Below are 18,339 nucleotides of genomic sequence, written 5' to 3' on the forward strand. Positions count from 1 at the left end.
ACACCCAGCTAATTTTTTGTATTTTAATAGAGATGGGGTTTTACCATGTTGCCCAGGCTGGTCTCCTGAGCTCAGGCAATCCACCCGCCTCGGCCTCCCAAAGTGCTAGGATTAGAGGCATGAGCCACCGCATCTGGCCTCAGTCTTTCTTCTAGGAAGTCTTTGTCCTTTTTTACACAGTCTTCATGGTACACTGTATAATCAAGGGTACATCCTGCTTTATCTCGTCTGTCCAACGTATTTTTCCTGGGTTAGTAAAATTTCTGCCTAAGCCACGTAACGACTGCTTGCTATTCCACATGTGACTATAGGATAGTTTCTTTAACCTTTTGCTATTGCTGGACTTTTTAGTCTTTCCAATAAATAACACTGGGGGGGAGGGACAGTTTTGCGAATAAAACTTTTCTTCCTACATTTCTGATAATTTTTCTAAGCTATAAATTTATAACTTAAATCACTGAGTCAAATGATATGAAAATTTCTAAGCAGTGCAGACTCAAAAGGGACAGAATGAATATAGACCGGACCTCAGCTGCAAAGAGAGAGGTAAAGAGAAAAGGGTTGTAACTAATAGATTCTTTTAAAATTATTTTTTACTTCACAAAGGAGAGGGCTGGGAAGATTCAAGTGGTGCTCTGTAGGGAAAACATGCCTTTGACTTGAGTTCCTGGCTTCATGATGGTCGAGAAGGGCTTGTTTCTGCTTTTGTGTTTTCATCTGGGTCAGTTAGAGGACAAACCATTCCTATGAGTTCCTTTCCCACTAAGGAAGAGAAAAATCATCCAGTATATAATGATGCAGATCATTAGCTGTGTTCGCAGCCTTGTAGTTTAAAAAAAAAAAAAAAAATTATAATAATGTATCCTCCTAATGTGCAGTTAATTTTAGTTAAAATTTCCCTTGTGCTTTAAAAACCCGGTGAATTTATAAACATAGTAACTGGCTTGCATTTGGAACGTTCAAGCTGTCATAACCAGCTGGCTGTAGCAGGGCATGCTGCACCTCCTTGCGCTCTGTTGGGAGTTCAGCACTCACCTGAGCACTGCCCTCTCGAATCCAGAAAGAAACCAAGACCTTCCCAGAGTTCCTGTTCCTAATTTTCCGTAACTGAAGAAAGCTAATGAGTGTCTCTCAAACCTTTGACTCCCTGTCAGTCCCCAAATTCAGTCTTTCTCTCAGCAGTGGATCAGCCACCTGACTGGTGATTCAGATTCAAAAGTTTGAACTGTCCTTGATTTCTTCCTTTCTTTCCTTGCCACTGCCAACATCACATCCACCAGCATATCCTGTTGATTCAGCTTCTAACATATACCTCAAATTGTCCATTTCTCTTACTCTATCCCAGCTCCCCTGGCCACTCCCCTAACTCTGGAGTGGCTGCCTCCTGCAGGATGTTGCTTCTACTCTGTAGTCTGTGGTCTGCAGACTGCACTGTAGCCAGAGGGATCTTGCCGAAATAGAATTCTGATTACGTCATCTACTCTTTCTTTGTCTCTTCTTCGCTGTTAAGGTAAAGGCCAGAAATTCCAGTGTGGCCAAGAAGGTCCTCCCCAGAGCCACCCACCGTGTCCCTGGATCTATCAGGGCCCAACTTCACCAGCCATCCTGCAGCTCCTGCCCCAGGGCTTCTGCACTCAACTGTGCTGTCTCCCCAGGAGAACCCTCTGCACTCCCCTCCCTCCTCCTCCTGATTCAGAGGAGCCTTCCCTTCTACCCATTCTATCCAGGTCAGGCTCTTTACTTTCATAGAAACATGGGGATTTTTTCTTGCTTCAGAGAGCCTATTTTAATTTGAAGTTCTACACATGTATACACATTCATTGGTGTGATCCTTTGATTGCTATCAGTCTTCTCTGCTAGACAGTAAGACCCATGAAAAGGGTCTGCTGTCACTGTTCTTTCCCTCTCAGCTAGCTCATGTCTAGCACAAGGTAGGTGCTTAATAAATGTATTGGTTGCATGCTGAATGAACGAGTAGAGTCCTGCTGACAGTTGTCATTGATGGATGGGGTCCTTGTAAGGTGTGGGCTCTTCCCAGAGCGGGCAGGCCCAAGTTCTCCACAACACATTGACTTGAGGGAGTGTGACTTTGTTTGATTTTATTTTTTTCATTTCAGCTATTGGAGCGAATAGAGCATGCTGCCTAAAACTTATTTTTTCTTCTCTCTCTGTTCAGCTAAAGCTTGCTTTCACTCTGGACCACGAGACCGGATTGCCTCAAGGATGTCATATCTATGAGTACCGTGACAGCAACAAGTAAGCCACTCAGTGGGAAAGAGTGTCACTTCACATGTGTGCAGCAGTGGTGCCTGTGGGCTTTCTGACACTGAGCTTCCATTGCTAAGTGGTCATCAGGAAGGGAATACACCTTTTACTACTATACTAGAAAATAGCGGGCAGAGAAATATTCCTCTTGTAAGATCTCTTTGCCCCTAAGTATAGAATTTGGGGCACTTGTAGAGGAGCAGTTGTGGTGTGTTAGAAGTAGATGTTGAAGCAGACCTTCTTTCAAGGCTCCAGATGTACCCCAGACACTCTCTACTCTTGGTCTCCAATCATGTGCCTGCTTGTTTGGTTCACTGTGTGACTTTGGCTTTGTTGCAGTTCTCAGTCACTGTCTGTCTATACTTAGGTTTATGGGTTTTGTTGTGATTATCTTCCTTGTGTATTTTATATTAATAATTGGGAGATTTCTGAGTACTTACAGAGATTTAAATTGGTGGCCTTGTTGGAAAGGTGGCACCTTGCATAATTTCATAGCACCTCCTTTCAACATCATAGACTGCCTCCTTTTTTTTGGACAGGGTCTTGCTCTGTCACCCAGGCTAGAGTGCAGTGATAGAATCATGGCTCACTGCAGCCCGAAACTCCTGGGCTCAAGTGATCCTCCCACCTCAGTTTCCCGAGTACCTGGGACTACAGGTGCATGCCACCATGCCCAGCTAATTTTCTGAAGTTTTAGTAGATACAGGTCTCCCTGTGTTGCCCAGGTTGGTCTTGAACTCCTAAGCTCAAGCGCTCCTCCCACCTCGGCCTCCCAAAGTGCTGGGATTACAGGTATGAGCCACTGCACCCAGCCACAGACTGCCTCCTTGACTGTGTATTTTTGTTTGTGAGACAGTGAAAGTGGTGGTGAGTGAGGCACAGGGAATGTGCCCCAATGATGACAATGATGGTAATGACAGCAGCTACCATTGAGCACCTCCTATGTGTTAGGCACAGTACTGGGGACTTCACATTTGTTATCTCATTTAATCTTCATAACAACCCCGGGTGTGTTATTTTATTATTGTCATATTTGCAGAAGCTAAGATCTAGGGAACTAAAGTAATTCACTCAGGGTAACTTGCCACAGCTGTGAGAAGCAGAGTCAACATTATCATGTTTACTCTGGGGAGAGAATAGATGGAAAACAATTGACCCATATTGCCACTTAGAAACTCCAGTCAGTGACAAGAGCAGTCCCAACCTGGATTTAAGGAGAATGTACTCTGGTCTCATCATCTAAATATCCAGGCTGTTTAATTTCATCCAGTAGAAGGAAACAAATAGGCACATGCCAGTAGAACCATCTATGACCTTCCAAAAGAGAAATCGGTGCCTTCCTCGAGACCTCTGGCGCTGTTTTGGGTGGAAGAGAGGCTACTGGGTGCCCTCATTACCACATCTCCACTGGGATTACCTTCAAGACGTGATGACTCTTTGTAATTTATCTTTAGGAGAATGCCATAGTAACTGGTGTGTACCCTTAATTAATCATAGGAAGGATTGACCAGACATCCTTTAACAATTCTGGCTGGACTGTCTGCTCTTTGGGAAAAGGTTGCAGAGTTTTTATTCAATGGGAGAAGGGCACCAGCTCTTTGTCCTTTAAGTTTATGTCTTAGCTGTTCACATATCCAGTGGCAACAACTTATATTGTCTTTGACTGTGAGAAGAGAAAATAGCCTAGCTCCTTTTTTTTTTTTTTAATAGAAACAGTGTGTCATGATGTTTCCTAGGCTAGTCTTGAACTCCTAAACTCAAGCCATCCTCTTCCCTCAGCCTTCCGAAGTGCTGAGATTATAGGTGTGAGTCATCATGCCCAGCCTAGCTCTGTGTCTTGGTCTATCCATAGCTCCTAGCATATTACCAGATCAAGCAATGTAAGAAGATAACTTAGGGTTTATAAATATGAATAAGTTTTGGCCCCCAAAGACCTATAAAAGAAAGTATTTGTGTAGGAAATCGGATACGAGCCATGATCTAGAAAAGTATGGTGATCAAATGCTTTGGTGACTGCTCTCTCTGGTTCTCTCTTGCTTGTATTAGAGTCAGTCTTAGGTTCATTCTCAGTCCTTAGACAACTTTCCTAACCTCTCTGAGTCTCTAGTTTCTTTTTCTTTTCTTTTCTTTTTTTTTTTTTCTGTTTTTTGAGACGGAGTCTTGCTTTTGTCGCCCAGCCTGGAGTGCAATTGCATGATCTAGGCTTACTGCAACCTCCACCTCCAGGGTTCAAGTGATTCTCCTGCCTCAGCCTCCCGAATAGCCAGGATTACAGGTGCCCGCCACCACACCTAGCTAATTTTTGTATTTTTAGTAGAGACGGGGTTTCACCATGTTGGTGAGGCTGGTCTTGAACTCCTGACCTAGGTGATCCACCTGCCTTGGCCCCCCAAAGTGCTAGGATTATAGTCATGAGCCACCGTGCCCGGCCTGAGCCTCCAGTTTCTTCATCTGTTCAAAATAGTAGGATTAATAATACCTCTCTGGCGGGGTTGCATGAGGCTCTCTGGCCGGGATGTCATGTTGAAGTGTGTCATCACCAATCTCACATATAGAATGCCCATAGGAAGTGTTGGTTGCCTCTTCTTCCCAAAGAGAAAAACCAGCTCATGACTTCCATTTTCCCAGAAAGTCTTCTGCTAACAGTGTGCTTATGAGGGAAGAGGCTGGTGTGCCTGCCATTCACAGCCTTCAGTTGTGTACGACGCTCTGTCAAAGGCAGACTCTTCTCCTCACTCATGAGTTGTGAAGCACGGAGGACCCCAAAATCCTGACTATGACTTCTCGTCTCCCCCAGACCCTTCCCTGTCTGTATTCCTCTGTTTCCATTTAGGGTCATTTTCCCTACAATGCCTGAATCCAAATATTGGCATAATAGTGGCATTTAGAAAATGAAGATACTCAGCCCAGTCCCTTAAGGGTTCCATGTTGTCTCAGGCCAAGTAACGTGAAGACAACACCAGCAGAGAGAGGAAATTCTACAGATGAAAAAGCTTGCTTGAATATTAGTTTGGTACAACTGATTATTGAAACGATTGCTTTTCCCTTTTGGGTATTCCCTGCAGTACAATTTGTAATCATTTTAACATTCATCTCTGTCTGCCAAATTCAATCCATCAGCAAAAAAAGTTGTTCTGAATAAGTGCTGAGGCTGTTGGATGGTTCTCCCAAATAGTCTTTCCTTTCAAATGGAATGGCCCAGAAAATGGGCACTCCATTTTTATATTTTCTGGATTCTCTTATCAGCCCTCGATTAACGGGATTCAGTATCAAAAGCAGGTCAAGTTTTCTGCAACAGAGAAGAAGAAGGTGGCCCTCAGGTCCATGGGTGGTGCCTGATAGTTTTGATCCTTGGCTCTATGTCATCCTGTTCTCCTTTCACATAAAGGGGCTAATCTCTGCATCTGGGGTCCAGGCAGAACAGTCCCTAGGACTTCTCCATCTTGGATGGGACTTGGACCCTGCCTTCTCTAAGGCTAGGGGCACAGCTCTCGGGTTAACATTCTTAAAGCTCTGAGGTCATTAGAAGAAAGAGAGAAGCTGTCCTATTGTGCCTTGGGTTCAACTAGTAAAGCTCTCCACCTTGAATTATTCTGTCAGCCTCCCAAAAGCTATTCCAATCTGCATCTAAGAGGTGTGAGGCCTCACGCCCCCTGGCAGACGCCACCAGTCACCACCCGTGGACCCAAGGGCCACCTTTTTTTTTCTCTGTTGCAGAAAACTTTACCTGTCTTTAACACTGAATCCAGTTAATCAAGGAGTGATTGACAGTCATTTTTGTCAAATTGAAGTTTGGAGATCTCTTGATATAGGGCAAGGAACAAGGCCTTCAAGAGTGAAGAAGTGATTTGTGAGAATTCAGTTACACATTTATGAAGCCCCTGCTTTGTACAGTGTGTTCCATGGGGGAGGCAAAGATACGTTGGACCCAGTGCATGCCCTCAGGGTTTGTATAAGTAGCAAAGCACACTCGAGCACCCTGTAGGGATGATGTGCACTTTGGCAGTGGTAGGAATCGAGTGCTGTGGCAACAACGATGAGGAAAGTGAACGCTTCTGACTTTGTGTTTACTGTGTGGATGGTGGTGACCTTCACAGACAGGGAGCTTTGTCAGAAGGCTTCTTTCTCTCCATCCCCACTGCCACCCTCCTTCTCACTGCCAGGACTGTAGAGCTGCTTTGCAAGCTGTTCTTCCTGCTGTTAACTGGTCGGCCTCCGGGCTGTCCCCTGCAGCCTGAGTGAGTGTGCGTGTCTTTTCCTTCTGGTTGCTTTTTAGGCCTTATTTTTGTCTTTTTGTTCTACAGTTTTACTACATTATGTCTGAGTGGATTCACTTTTATTTATATTGTTTGGGACTCAATATAGTTCTCATTTAGACATTTTTATCTATTATCTTTGATTCTCTCTAATCTCTCCTTCTGGAACTTGTTAGAAACCCACCATCTTATTTCATCTTTCCTCTCTTTTCTATTTCCGTATCTGTTAGTGCTGCATTTTAGGAAACTTCCGCAGAAGTGTCTGTCACTTTATTCTCCTTGTAGCAGTTTACTATCTGCTGTTTAATAACCTTTCCCAATATGAATGTTTTTATTTTATTTTATTTTATTTATTTTTTGAGATGAAGTCTCACTCTGTCACGCAGGTTGGAGTGCAGTGTCGCAAACTCATCTCACTGCAACCTACACCTCCTGGGTTCAAGTGATTCTCCTGCCTCAGCCTCCTAAGTAGCTGGGATTACAGGCATGCGCCACCACGCGGGGCTAATTTTTTTGTATTTTTAGTAGAGACGGGATTTCGCCACATTGGCCAGGCTGGTCTCGAACTCCTGACCTCAGGTGATCTGCCCAACTCAGCCTCCCAAAGTGCTGGGGTTACAGGCGTGAGCTACCACACCTGGCCTAATGTTTGGTTTTTATATTTAATTTTCAGAAGTTCCGTTTTGTGCTTTTGAAAATCAGCCTATTATTATTAATTAATTTTTTTGTGTCCTAGTCTTCTGTTATGATTTCTATTCTTTCTTTTATCTCCCTAATTATTTTGATTGTATTTATTTTATAGCCTCTTCCCAGTTGTTTGAAGATTTTTAGTTCTAGTTCCAAGAGTACCAGTTCTCTTATTTCTTGTGTCTATTGACTCACTCTTCTGTGGTTCATTTTCTCTTGCAATTTGTTTTTTATCATAAGATCGTCTTAGGCTGTACGTGGTGGCTCACGCCTGTAATCCCAGCACTTTGGGAGGCCAAGGCGGAAGGATCACCTGAAGTCAGGAGTTCGAGATCAGCCTGGCCAACATGGTGAAACCCTGTATCTACTAAAAATATGCAAATTAGCTGAGCGTGATGGCACACGCCTGTAAGACCAGCTACCCGGGAGGCTGAGGCAGGAGAGTCACTTGAGCCCAGGAGGCAGAGGTTGCAGTGAGCTGAGATGGTGCCATTGCACTCCAGCCTGGGTGACAGAACAAGACTCCATCTCAAAAAAAGAAAAAAAAGAAAAAAAAAAAAAAGAATCTCTTAAGTAGGGATTGTGTTTAGTGGGAGTTCCACATACTATGGGTTATGGATGTGTTATCTCATCACTTTTGCATGTGTTCTGCCAAGACCCAGGGAGGTTCATAGGCCTGCTAGTTTGGATGTTAACTCCTTGTCTTAGGAGTCTCACCTCCTGGGTAGCTGGACTCCTCACCCACGTGCCGTGTGGGCTTGGCCTCTCTATTTCTCATAGGAGATGCCTCTGTTCTGTGCCACATAAAGACATTCCTCTGCTCTGTGAGAAAGGTCTTCCTGGTTCTTTGTTCAAAGACTAACAGCCCCCAGGATCCTGGCTTTATGTGGGGATCTCAGTTCCAGTTCCATGGCCAGGTCTTCTGCCTCCTGCGTGCATTAAAATCTTAGCTCCTGTAACTGTATCAATGTCTGACACTCCCAGCCCCCAGTTGCCATGGTAAAAATTACAGCTCTGACTTAATTTTTTTTCACTTCAAGCATCTGAGAATTTTCCCATTATTCTTCTATACTCAATAATATATTTAAATTATTCTTTTGGTATATTTTATCTATAATTTCTCTGTGTTTGTGTTGGGAAGGAGGTCCACATCAGTTCAGTCTCCCATCTTGTCAGAACCGAATATCTGAATAAACTTAAAAATGGTCACTCATTTAGCAAGTGTATAGAGAGTATCTGCTGCATACCTGTATAGTTCTAGGCCTTGGGGCCATGGAGCTGAATAAACGGTGATGCTGTCAACAGAGGCCCATGCGCCAGTGGAAGGGACTGGGCACTCCTCAGCAGCAAGGCAGCCCTGTGTTCCCACCCCACCTGCCTGCCATACAGACCCATTCTGTCTTCCTGCCCTGGCACCCTACATGCTGTCTGTACCAGATTACCTCACGCTCCTGCGTACAACTTGTCCCTGTATGCTCATGCCATTTCCTGCTTCTTAGAACATCTGTCTTTCCCAGAACCTCCTGTCCACCCATCGAGGTAACCTCTGCTTCTCCTTCCACTCTCAGCCAGGTATTTCTTCTCTGGGAAGACACTCCACACGCCTCACAGGCACCACCAAAGCTGGGTCAGGTGTGCCTTCCCTGTGGCCCTGTGCCGTGCCCGTCTGCTCTGTGTCAGCTCTTAGCACTGTGCCTTTCAGCCGTGGGTTTACTTGTTGACTTCCTCCACTGGGCTGATGCTTTTGAGGTCAAGGTCTTGTTTTTTTCATTTCAGTACCCACAGTGCCTAGTCCACTACCTGGCAAATAATGCTTGATGAAGGGAAGGCGGGGGACCTGATTTAGTCCTTTAGGAAGGGAGGAGCATGGCTACAGGGAAGTCAAACTTCTTTCCAGCTTTGTCTTTTCATTTGCTGTAGGATTACGATGATTAAATTACACGTGACATCAGGGAAACTGTCTCCATGGATAGCTCTGAATTCTGAAGAGCTAACATGGAGAAAAGAGAAGCTGTAAAAATGTGGCTTAACTCTAAATGTAGTGGTAATTACAGTCACTTATATCAGTTTCTTACCATTTTCTGCTGGGTACTGAAGCACAGTGATAGCTATGAAGAGCATTAAACTTGTCAGGTGAACTTGTGGAAGCTGCATTCGATCGCAAGGCTATACTCTTGCTCATGATGTCTAGACTTTATGATCCATATACCATAATCATGATGGGAGCTACCATCTTCTGAGTGCCCGCAGACACCAGGCAAGGGGCTTACCCAGGTTATTTCTAGTCTAAAACCATTCAAGAAGAATATTCACAATAAAAAATAGAAATAAAACCAGTGAGAGTCTGAGAGGTTTTATTATTTTCACAATTTTACAGAATAAAAAATAAAAACAAACCAAGACTGAAGAGTCTGAAGAGGCTCACCTGCCAAGGCCACAGAGGTCAAGGGCAGAACCTGGCTTCTGCCTCAGTTGTGGCAAATTCTAAAGCCTGTGCTGTGCCTTCATGACACCTGCCTTTTCTCCACACCAGAAAGCTGCAGGGATGCTGATTCCAGCCTTGTCTAAGCAGGCCTGCTTGGGAAGGCTGGCTGGGAAATCCTGGGATTTCCAGTCCCTGTGAATCCCAGGTTAGGTGGGCAGCTTCTGACTTGTCATCAGAGTTCTGGATTAGGCCAGTCACACTGCTTGGCAGGTCACCATCCACTCGGTGGTGTGTGGTGTGGCTGTGTCAGTTATAAAGACCTCATAGTTTTGGGGGTGCAGTTGCCCTGAGTACCTGCCTGAGTGGCCCTTGTAGTAGACCCTGGCAGGCCCAGGCCCTGGCTTTGGGGTGCCTGCTCCTCTGCCTTGCTGGCAGTTGTGCCTCACTTTGTCCAGGCAGTGAGGCCAGCAGCTGCTGTCCCTGCGGACCTCTCAGAGCCTCCTTGACACTCACAGCCGGGTCCTCCGCCTTACTCCAGTCTTACTGTTAGAACAGGTTAGTTTGCTAAACTAAACAAGAGAAAATCTTTCATTTTTCCTGCCCAGCTACCTGACTCATTTTGGGGCCTTGAAATACCTGTCATTAAACTGACTAGCTGGCCTCTAGACGTGTGAGAGAGCTACACTGTGGGATTGATTTCCCTCTGCTGAAGGGTCTGCTGCATTCATGAGCCTGCCTTGAAGGACAGTACTCCTTGCACCTTCCAGAGGATAGGGCAGTTCTGGGCTGTACATCTTCTCCCCAGCCCACGGGCACCTGGTAGCTCAGGTCACTGTAAGGACACCTGGATTCTCTTCCCCAGCGCCCGAGCACATAGTTCTTTCTGCATGCCAACATGCCCCCTGCCCATGGGGGGGCCTGCTCGGCATCCCCCGGGGTCTCAGAACACACTCTCTAGACACAATAGAGTTAGAGAACCAACCCTAAAACCACACTGCGGTTCTCTGTCTCTTGTTTTGTGTTTATCATGGAGGATGTGATGGCTTCGTTCAGGTGCTCTGACAAGTGGACACCAAGCAGGATTAATGTATGAGAGATGTGTTGGGGCAAGGCCTGTGAAGGATGAGGGGAGGGAACAGGGGCAGACCCAGGGCTTCCTTCACCTTACTGCTGTAAGCAGTAAGCCCTTGTGGACAGTGTGCATCCCAGGGCTTTCCCGTGCTGGCATTATCACAGTGACTCAGGACCTTCTTCCCAGGTCACTGCTGGTGAGTCTTTGAGCAGCTAAGCCACCACTTTGTACAGGGCCTGTCCCTGCCCACACACCACTCAGAAGAGCGTCCCCTTTGCCCCCTAGGTATTGAGCGAGCCACTCCCCAGACTCCATCTTTCTGCCTGTTTCCTCAGAACCACTCCTGTCCCACTTGTGTCAGTTCAGATCTGCAGAGAAGCAGATGCTGAGATGGGATTAGATGTCGAGAAACACATGGAGGAAGATGCCTGTGAAGGATGAAAGGGGAGAGAGCAGCAGAAGGCAGAGGGAACCTTCAGACCTCGACACAAGTCTGGCCCTTGTGAAGGAATTTGGGAAGGAAGGAGGGCTGGGTAGGGAGAGTCTCAGGCTATGGCCCAGGTTTTTTTGTTCAGTTTTGTTTTTTTGAGATAGGATCTCATGTTGCCCGAGCTGGTCTCAATCTCATGGGCTTAGGTAGATCCTCCCACCTCAGCACCCCACCGGCTAGGATTACAGGCCCGCACAATGGCTGTCACCTGCAGCCCAGTTTCAAGGTTCACTGACGGAAAGTCCTCAAACCAAAGCCAAAGTTGCCTGCTGGAGGATCCTGACATCTTGCAGGACCTGGCCTGCCTTAGGACCCTGGAGGCATGCTCACAGGAAGTGTGGCTTCAGGGCAGATGCAGTGGTGGATCAGAGCCCTTGCAGCTGGGGACATTGTCAGTAGTAGATCTCAGTGATGCCTCTTCCTGGCTGCTGCCCTTGAGGAGGGGACAGAGTAGGGTGTTCCTGGATGATGTTTAATTAGTTTCCCCTCTGCTTGGTTCTTTGCCTTTTCCTTCATCCTGAATAAGCAGAGGAAATATTTCCCAGCAGCCCTGACAACTTCAAACCAGCACCAACACTTCTCAGTACTTTGGAAATGACACTTTCTGTCTGCACCTTGGAACTGATGCCAGTTCCTGAGGCTAGGCAGCAGTGTTACCTAACAGCCATTCATTGCAGAGGGCGAGAGCCTCCAGGCCTCCCAGACACTGCCAGGTTAGCTTGAAGAAGGCCTTTCTTGTTCCTGATGAAGCCTTAGTTTAGGAGAAAAAGGAGCTTGAAATCAAGAGAGAGGAGGGGTTTGGGGGAAGTTGGAAGTGACGCAGCCAGAGAGGTGCCAGGAGTGAGCTCATGGGCGCAAGCTTGCAGCTGTATTGTGCACGTGGGAGTCAGCCACTCACAGTGCAGGTGTGAGCTCACTGTTCCACCACAGCCGTTAGTGTTTGGCACCAGCACGATGCAGGCACAACTCCTGTTTCCACTGCTGGATTCGGGTAGTGTTCAGCGAAGGGAGTGTCTCTCCACTGTCCACCTACGCAGAGGGATGGCCGTGGCTCTTTATGCTCTGCTCTCTTCTCACCTCACTCCATGTAGCAGCAATCAGGATATTTTGTCTGCCAACATGCAGTGCTTCATTTAACCTCAGTTTTGTCTACAGGAAGAGGAGAAGAGGGTATGAACACTCCCATTCTAGAGAGAGAGAAACGGATGCCCTGATAGGTGCCCTGTGCAAGGTCAAGCTGTACATGAGAGGACCTGGATACTACCCCAGCTATCTGATGCAAGCAGGTGTGGGGCCCTAGAACAACTACACATAAGTGGCACTGAGTTGCCCATGGGTCCAGGAGTGGGGAGGGCAGCAAGGCCTGGGGTAGCACAGCTGCCTCCTGTATTTCTGCCCACACCTCTGGAGTGACAGTCTCCTGCACATGGAATCTGAACCACAAGGGGCCAGGACAAGGAGGAGCTCTTTTTCAGCTGTGTTGAGTCAGTGCCTATTCCCCACTTGCTGGGAGAACCAGGGAGGGACAGAGTCTGAAGTCACATTTTATAGCACTCAGTTGCCTCAGCAGAGGTTTCCCATGCTGCTGAGCTATGGTGCTCAGGGCCCTTTGTAGAAATCACTAGATCTTCAACTCTTGCTGGCTTTCTGAGGCCAGAACTGATGCAAGCAAAGAAATGTGGGAGCCGCAAAAATCGGCAGATTGTGCTGGCCACAGACCAGTCGCATACATCAGTGTACACACGCAGGAACACCGGTCCATGTCTAGCATATAGTGTGACTTATGCATTCTGCTATTTTTTCCTATAGTGCACAGACTGGAAAGTAGGTTTTTATAATAAGCTTACTTTGTAAAACTTATTTCTGAATTATGACATGTGTAGAGAAAAGTACACAAATTATGAGCATCTAGTTCAAGGAAATTGTTAGAAAATGAATACATCCGTGTCAAGAAATAGAACATGGCCAAGTGCAGTGGCTCACACCTATAATCCCAGCACTTTGGGAGGCCAAGGCAGGAGGACTGCTTGGAGCCCAGGGGTATGACATCAGCCCAGGCAGTGTAATGACAATTAACGAACAAATTTTTATTAAAAAATAAATAACAAATAGAATATTTCAGCCTCCAGGAGCCTCCCATGTGCCCCTCACTCCTCCCAAAAGGATACCACCATTGTAACTTCTAACAATATAGGTTGGTTTTGCCTGGCTTTGAACTTCATATAAATGAAATTATTTACTATATTCTCTTTTGTGCCCAGCTTTTCTCTTTCAGCATTATGTTTGTGAGAATTCATCTTTGCTGTTGCATCTATAGTCCATTCATCAATTTATCAAATCTGCATTTGTTCAGTCAACATTTGTATTGTTTCCATTTTGGGGTTATTATAAATCTGCTTGTACATGTCTTTTGGTGCACATACGCATGTGTTGCTTTTGAGTATATAGTAGGAATGAAATTGCTGAATCATATGTAATTTAACAAGCAATGTGTGAGAGCTCATCTGTTTATTGGCCATTCAGTAGAGTGCCTTTTCAAATTTCTTGCCTATTTTTCTACTGGGTTTTCTGTTTTTCTTCTTGATTTATAGTCCTGTGTATTCTGGATATCAGTTCTTTGTTGCTTATACATGTTGCAAATATCTTCCACTGTGTAGTTTGCTCTTTTACTGTCTCTGGTGTTATTTTAATGAACAGAAGTGCTTAATTTAAATGAAGTTCAATATGTCGATCTTTTTTATTATGGTTAAATGCTTTTTGTATCCCACTTAAGAAATCTTTGTTTATATTCTAAAAGAATCTACTTAGAATTGATTTTTGAAAATGGTACAGCAAGTTTATTTTTTCCTATGGGTATCTGTTGACCTCGCATCATTTTTTGAAAATACTTTCCCATACCTTAGCACTGCCACCTTTGTCAAAAACAAAGTACCCATATGCACAGGTTTGTTTCTGCTCTCCATTCTGTGTCACTGGTTTATATATCTATTCTTGTACCAATACCACACTGTCTTAATGTTTGTATAAAAATCTTGATATCCAGTAGAGCTAGACTTTCCAACTTGGACTTTTTCTATAAAGAGCACCTATGCTATTCTTGGCCCATTCCATTTCCATATAGATTTTAGAATCAGATTGTCAGTTGCCACATACATGCACACAAACTTACTAGGATTTATATTGAGATTGCTTTGAATCCATACGTCAATTTGGGAAAAATCAACACTTTTATGATAATGAGTCTTCACAAGCATGGTACCTCCCTCTATTTAGAGCTTCTTTAATTTTTCTCAATATAATTTTCTGTTAGAGATCTTGTTCATGTTTCATTAGATTTACTCCTAGGTATTTGATTTGTGGTACTATTTTAAATGGTATTTGTAAATTTAATTTTCTCTTTGTTGCTAATACAAGGAAACAGTTTATTTTTGTTGACCTTGTTGTCATCAATGACTTTCCTAAATATATTTATCAGGTTCAAATAATTTGTAGATTTTTTTCATAACAGTATTTCAGTTCAGTGTAGATGCTTTTTTATTTCCAACATACCTCATCATGTCGTCTGCAAATAATGACAGTTTTACTTTTTCCTTTCCAATTCTCATGCCATGTATTTCTTTTTCTTGCCTTATTGCACTGTACAGTATTTCCTGGACATAATAATAACAGGCATTTATGTCTTGTTCCTGATCTCAAAGAGAAGAGTTTTTACCACAAACTCACTCTTCAGATTATGAAAATTTTTACTGGCATTCTCTTTAGTATACACTTTATTTTTCCCCAAGATGAGTTTTCAATTTGGGAACTTTTTTTAAGTTTTAAGTGGTGATTTATGAACTAGGAGCTAGGAAAATGGTATCTGAATTTTTTTTTTATTTAAATGAAAAGGAACTAATGTTTATCACAAGACTGCTACTCCTCATTTTATCCTTGTGAGGAGATTTTGCCTTGGCCATTTTACGGAAGGATATCATGACTGTACATTTGAACAAGGATTCAAACAGATCTGTCTGACTCCAAAACCCATGCTCTCCTTACTTCTCCCTGATTCCTTGGTAGAATATTGAATGTGAACCCCCAAGGTCATAAAAATACCACTTTTGTCATACATGACTGAGAGGGAAAAGTTGCTAAACTATTAATACCTCACAGGTATATTCAGCATCTTTTCCTTTCCCCAGTAATCTCCTACCCCAAATCTCCTTATATCCCTGTGTTTTAGTCCATTTTCATGCTACTGATAAAGACATACCTGAGACCGGGCAGTTTACAAAAGAAAGAGGTTTATTGGACTTACAGTTCCACATGACTGGGGAGTCCTCACAATCCTGACAGAAGGCAAGGAGGAGCAGGTCACATCTTACAAGGATGGCAGCAGGCCAAGAGAGGGCTTGTGCAGAGAAACTCCCATTTTTAAAACCATCAAATCTCATGAGACCCATTCTCTATCATGAGAACAGCATGAGAAAGACTGGCCCCTGTGATTCAGTTATCTCCACAAGGTCCCTCCCACAACACATAGGAATTATGGGAGTTACAAGATGAGATTTGGGTGGGGACACAGAGCCAAACCTTATGACCCTGTCACCTGCCCCATCCCTCCTTTCCCTGATTTCCATTGCCATGGAAAGGAGCCCTGTGGGGCTGCCTGTGGCCCTAAAGGGCTGCAGCCCTCCTGAGCACCAGCTCAGCACCCACTGGGCCCAGTACAGGGCCTTCCCCAGCCTCTGCTGTCATTCTGTCACCTGTTGTCTGGTGCTGGGAGGTAGGATTGAAGGCTTTCCTCCTGGGCAGGCTGCTCAGGTTGCAAGGTAGATCCTATTTTTAAGCCCTGTAGAGTCTCAGCTGTCCCATTTTGAGGGTTATGAGTCCTACATGGGTTCACAGAATCCCTCTCGCTGAGACTCGGAGGAATGAAGAGGACAGAGAGGGTGGAGACCCAAACCAAGCAGGCCCCGGAGGCCTCAGGGCCCTGGGGCTGAAAGGAGCTCCTTAGACTAAGAGCGCGCCCCACTATTCTCACACCCCACCTTTTGCAGCCCAAATAACTACCCATGGGTGTCCTAAGAGATTTCCCTATGAGACAGAAAAGTCTAGGACACCAGGAACTCTCAAAACTAGATATTTCAGAACTCTCAAAGACCTTGAAGAATAAATGTTTTCATTGTCAATTTAACACAGAGCTACATTAAGCAGCTAACACTTTCCCTTTCTTGAATGTCACTTTGCCATTCCCTTTCCTTATCTTTTTGTGATGGACTGCAGCTTCTTCCATTCTGGAGAGCCTCCTAGGGCTGCAACAATCCAGCATGACTTGGAGCTCTTTGGGTTTCTTTCCTAGATACTTAATAGCACATGAAGATGTGTTCTTACCAGTGACAGAGGGTGGTGAGAATGACCATTTTTGTTTTCCCTATATCTGTACCTGCCACATCCATACCTTTCTCAGAAGGTCCTGGAATGACTCGTTTCTCTCTCTGCCTCTCTGGGTATTTCTCCAACCACAGGTTTGCATCCCCAGGGGGAAGCTGGCTCTCTGATCCCTCATGCTAACCTTTTTAAGCAGATGGCATAGCCAGGCAGTCTTTAAACCCAAGGAGGCTTGCCCCTTCCCTAGACTTCACGGAGTTCTAGAAGAGACTGTGATATTCAGGCCAGGTTCCTGTTTGATGAACAGGGACACTCGATTCCCGGCAAGTGGGGTGAGCGCTTCCAGCCCTCCCCACCCCCATATCGGTGTGCTGGCCCAGACCCAGGGCATGTTCAGGTACTTAAAGTAGCAAATGCCTCTGCTGTAAAAACCCTCACTGGAGTACTGAAAGCCCAGAGCCCAGACTCAGGCCACAGAGGTCTGAGATATACTCTCAAGTAGGTTAGCCCATAAAAGAAACCGGTCATAGGATTACATGTTGGGTCTGAGCCTGAAGAAAGGTGCCCATGGCTGTTACCTTCTGCGGCTGCCTGGCAGGTAACCAGAATGTGCTTGGCTTTCTTAGCTTTTGGCTGTGTGATCTGTGGGGAAGTGTTTCTGATCTATCTTCACTGCCACTCCCAGCTCCCTGGGGCGTTGTGGCTTTTTCTTGGTGGTTGGGCAGGAAGCCTCTAGAGCCTGAAGGAATTGCTGTGCTTGATGACAGGCAGAGGCTATCAATGGCTATAAATCGCCTAGTGGCTGTTTCACGTACTGAAGAAGAATTGAACATGTTTGCTGTCTGTTCTGCGGATGCTTCTCTGATGGCCGGAACACAGCTGGGAAAAGATTTCATAGAGTGAGTCAGAGCAAGTGCCCAGCTCATGCCCACTGAGTTAAGCAAGAGGAAGTGGCTGACTTCCGCAGCTGCTCTGAAAGCCCAACACAGCAAGGCCTGGCTGAGATGAACAACATAGATCATTCCACTGACTTTGGGCTACCCTCAGGCCGACCCCGTGTGACCCCACACCTGCCCCAAAGCTAGGTGAGACCCAGGATCCACCCTCTAAGCCCGGGTTACCAGTAGGGGGTAGGTGCCAAACTGGAGAGTGGACTGTGATGAATGGGTGGCAGAGTTGGCAGAGGAAATGGCTCATCTCCTGCAGTCAGGGACCCCGCTCTCAGCAGCTCCCTTCCCTGAGTGCCCTGGCACTGGTGTGTCTGTGTGTCCAGGAGCCCTGGCACACCACTGTGGCTCTACAGTAGCCTCCTGGGCAGCAGCTCATCAGCTTCCAGCACAGCCTTTGTTGCTCTGTAAATCTGTTAATGTTTGTGCTACCTAGAATAAGAAGGAAGGAGTCATTCTACAGAGAGGATTTATTCTTGCAGGCGCCAAAACCTTGTTCCTTACAATTATGTCCCGTTCTTTAATGGGGTCCCCTGCACTCCACAGTGTCATTCGCCTCCACACTAGCTGTCCCCACAATGCTATGTATTTTCACTGATTTCGCTTGGGGCCCTGCCCTGTCTTTGTCTCTGCCTTTACAGTCAGGCCAGTTGTCACTTCTCCATAGCTGTCCAAGAAGCCTGTAGCACCCTCTCCAGCCACTCCAAGCATGAGGCTTTGTGGGGAGCGTGGAATCTGTGAGCAAGCCGAGGCAAGCTGTTAGGATTCTGTTCAATGGGAGGAAAGGCTCTGAGTGAGGCGCGAAGGAGGGACTTCCCGGGAGGCAC

General features: G+C 45.6%; 1 protein-coding gene across 7 annotated transcripts in view; it reads left to right on the top strand.

Moving 5' to 3' along the window:
• The window catches only part of DIS3L2 (DIS3 like 3'-5' exoribonuclease 2), a 380,688-nt gene that overhangs the window by 340,769 nt on the left and 21,580 nt on the right, over positions 1-18,339 (top strand). For all 7 annotated transcript variants that reach the window (XM_077957889.1, XM_077957886.1, XM_077957885.1 and 4 more), the window contains one exon: positions 2,177-2,256. In XM_077957889.1, the coding sequence (XP_077814015.1) occupies positions 2,177-2,256 (80 nt within the window). The remainder of the gene's footprint in view (positions 1-2,176; positions 2,257-18,339) is intronic.

The sequence above is a fragment of the Macaca mulatta genome, chromosome 12, assembly GCF_049350105.2.
Source record: "Macaca mulatta isolate MMU2019108-1 chromosome 12, T2T-MMU8v2.0, whole genome shotgun sequence".
In the NCBI taxonomy this organism is placed as follows: domain Eukaryota; kingdom Metazoa; phylum Chordata; class Mammalia; order Primates; family Cercopithecidae; genus Macaca; species Macaca mulatta.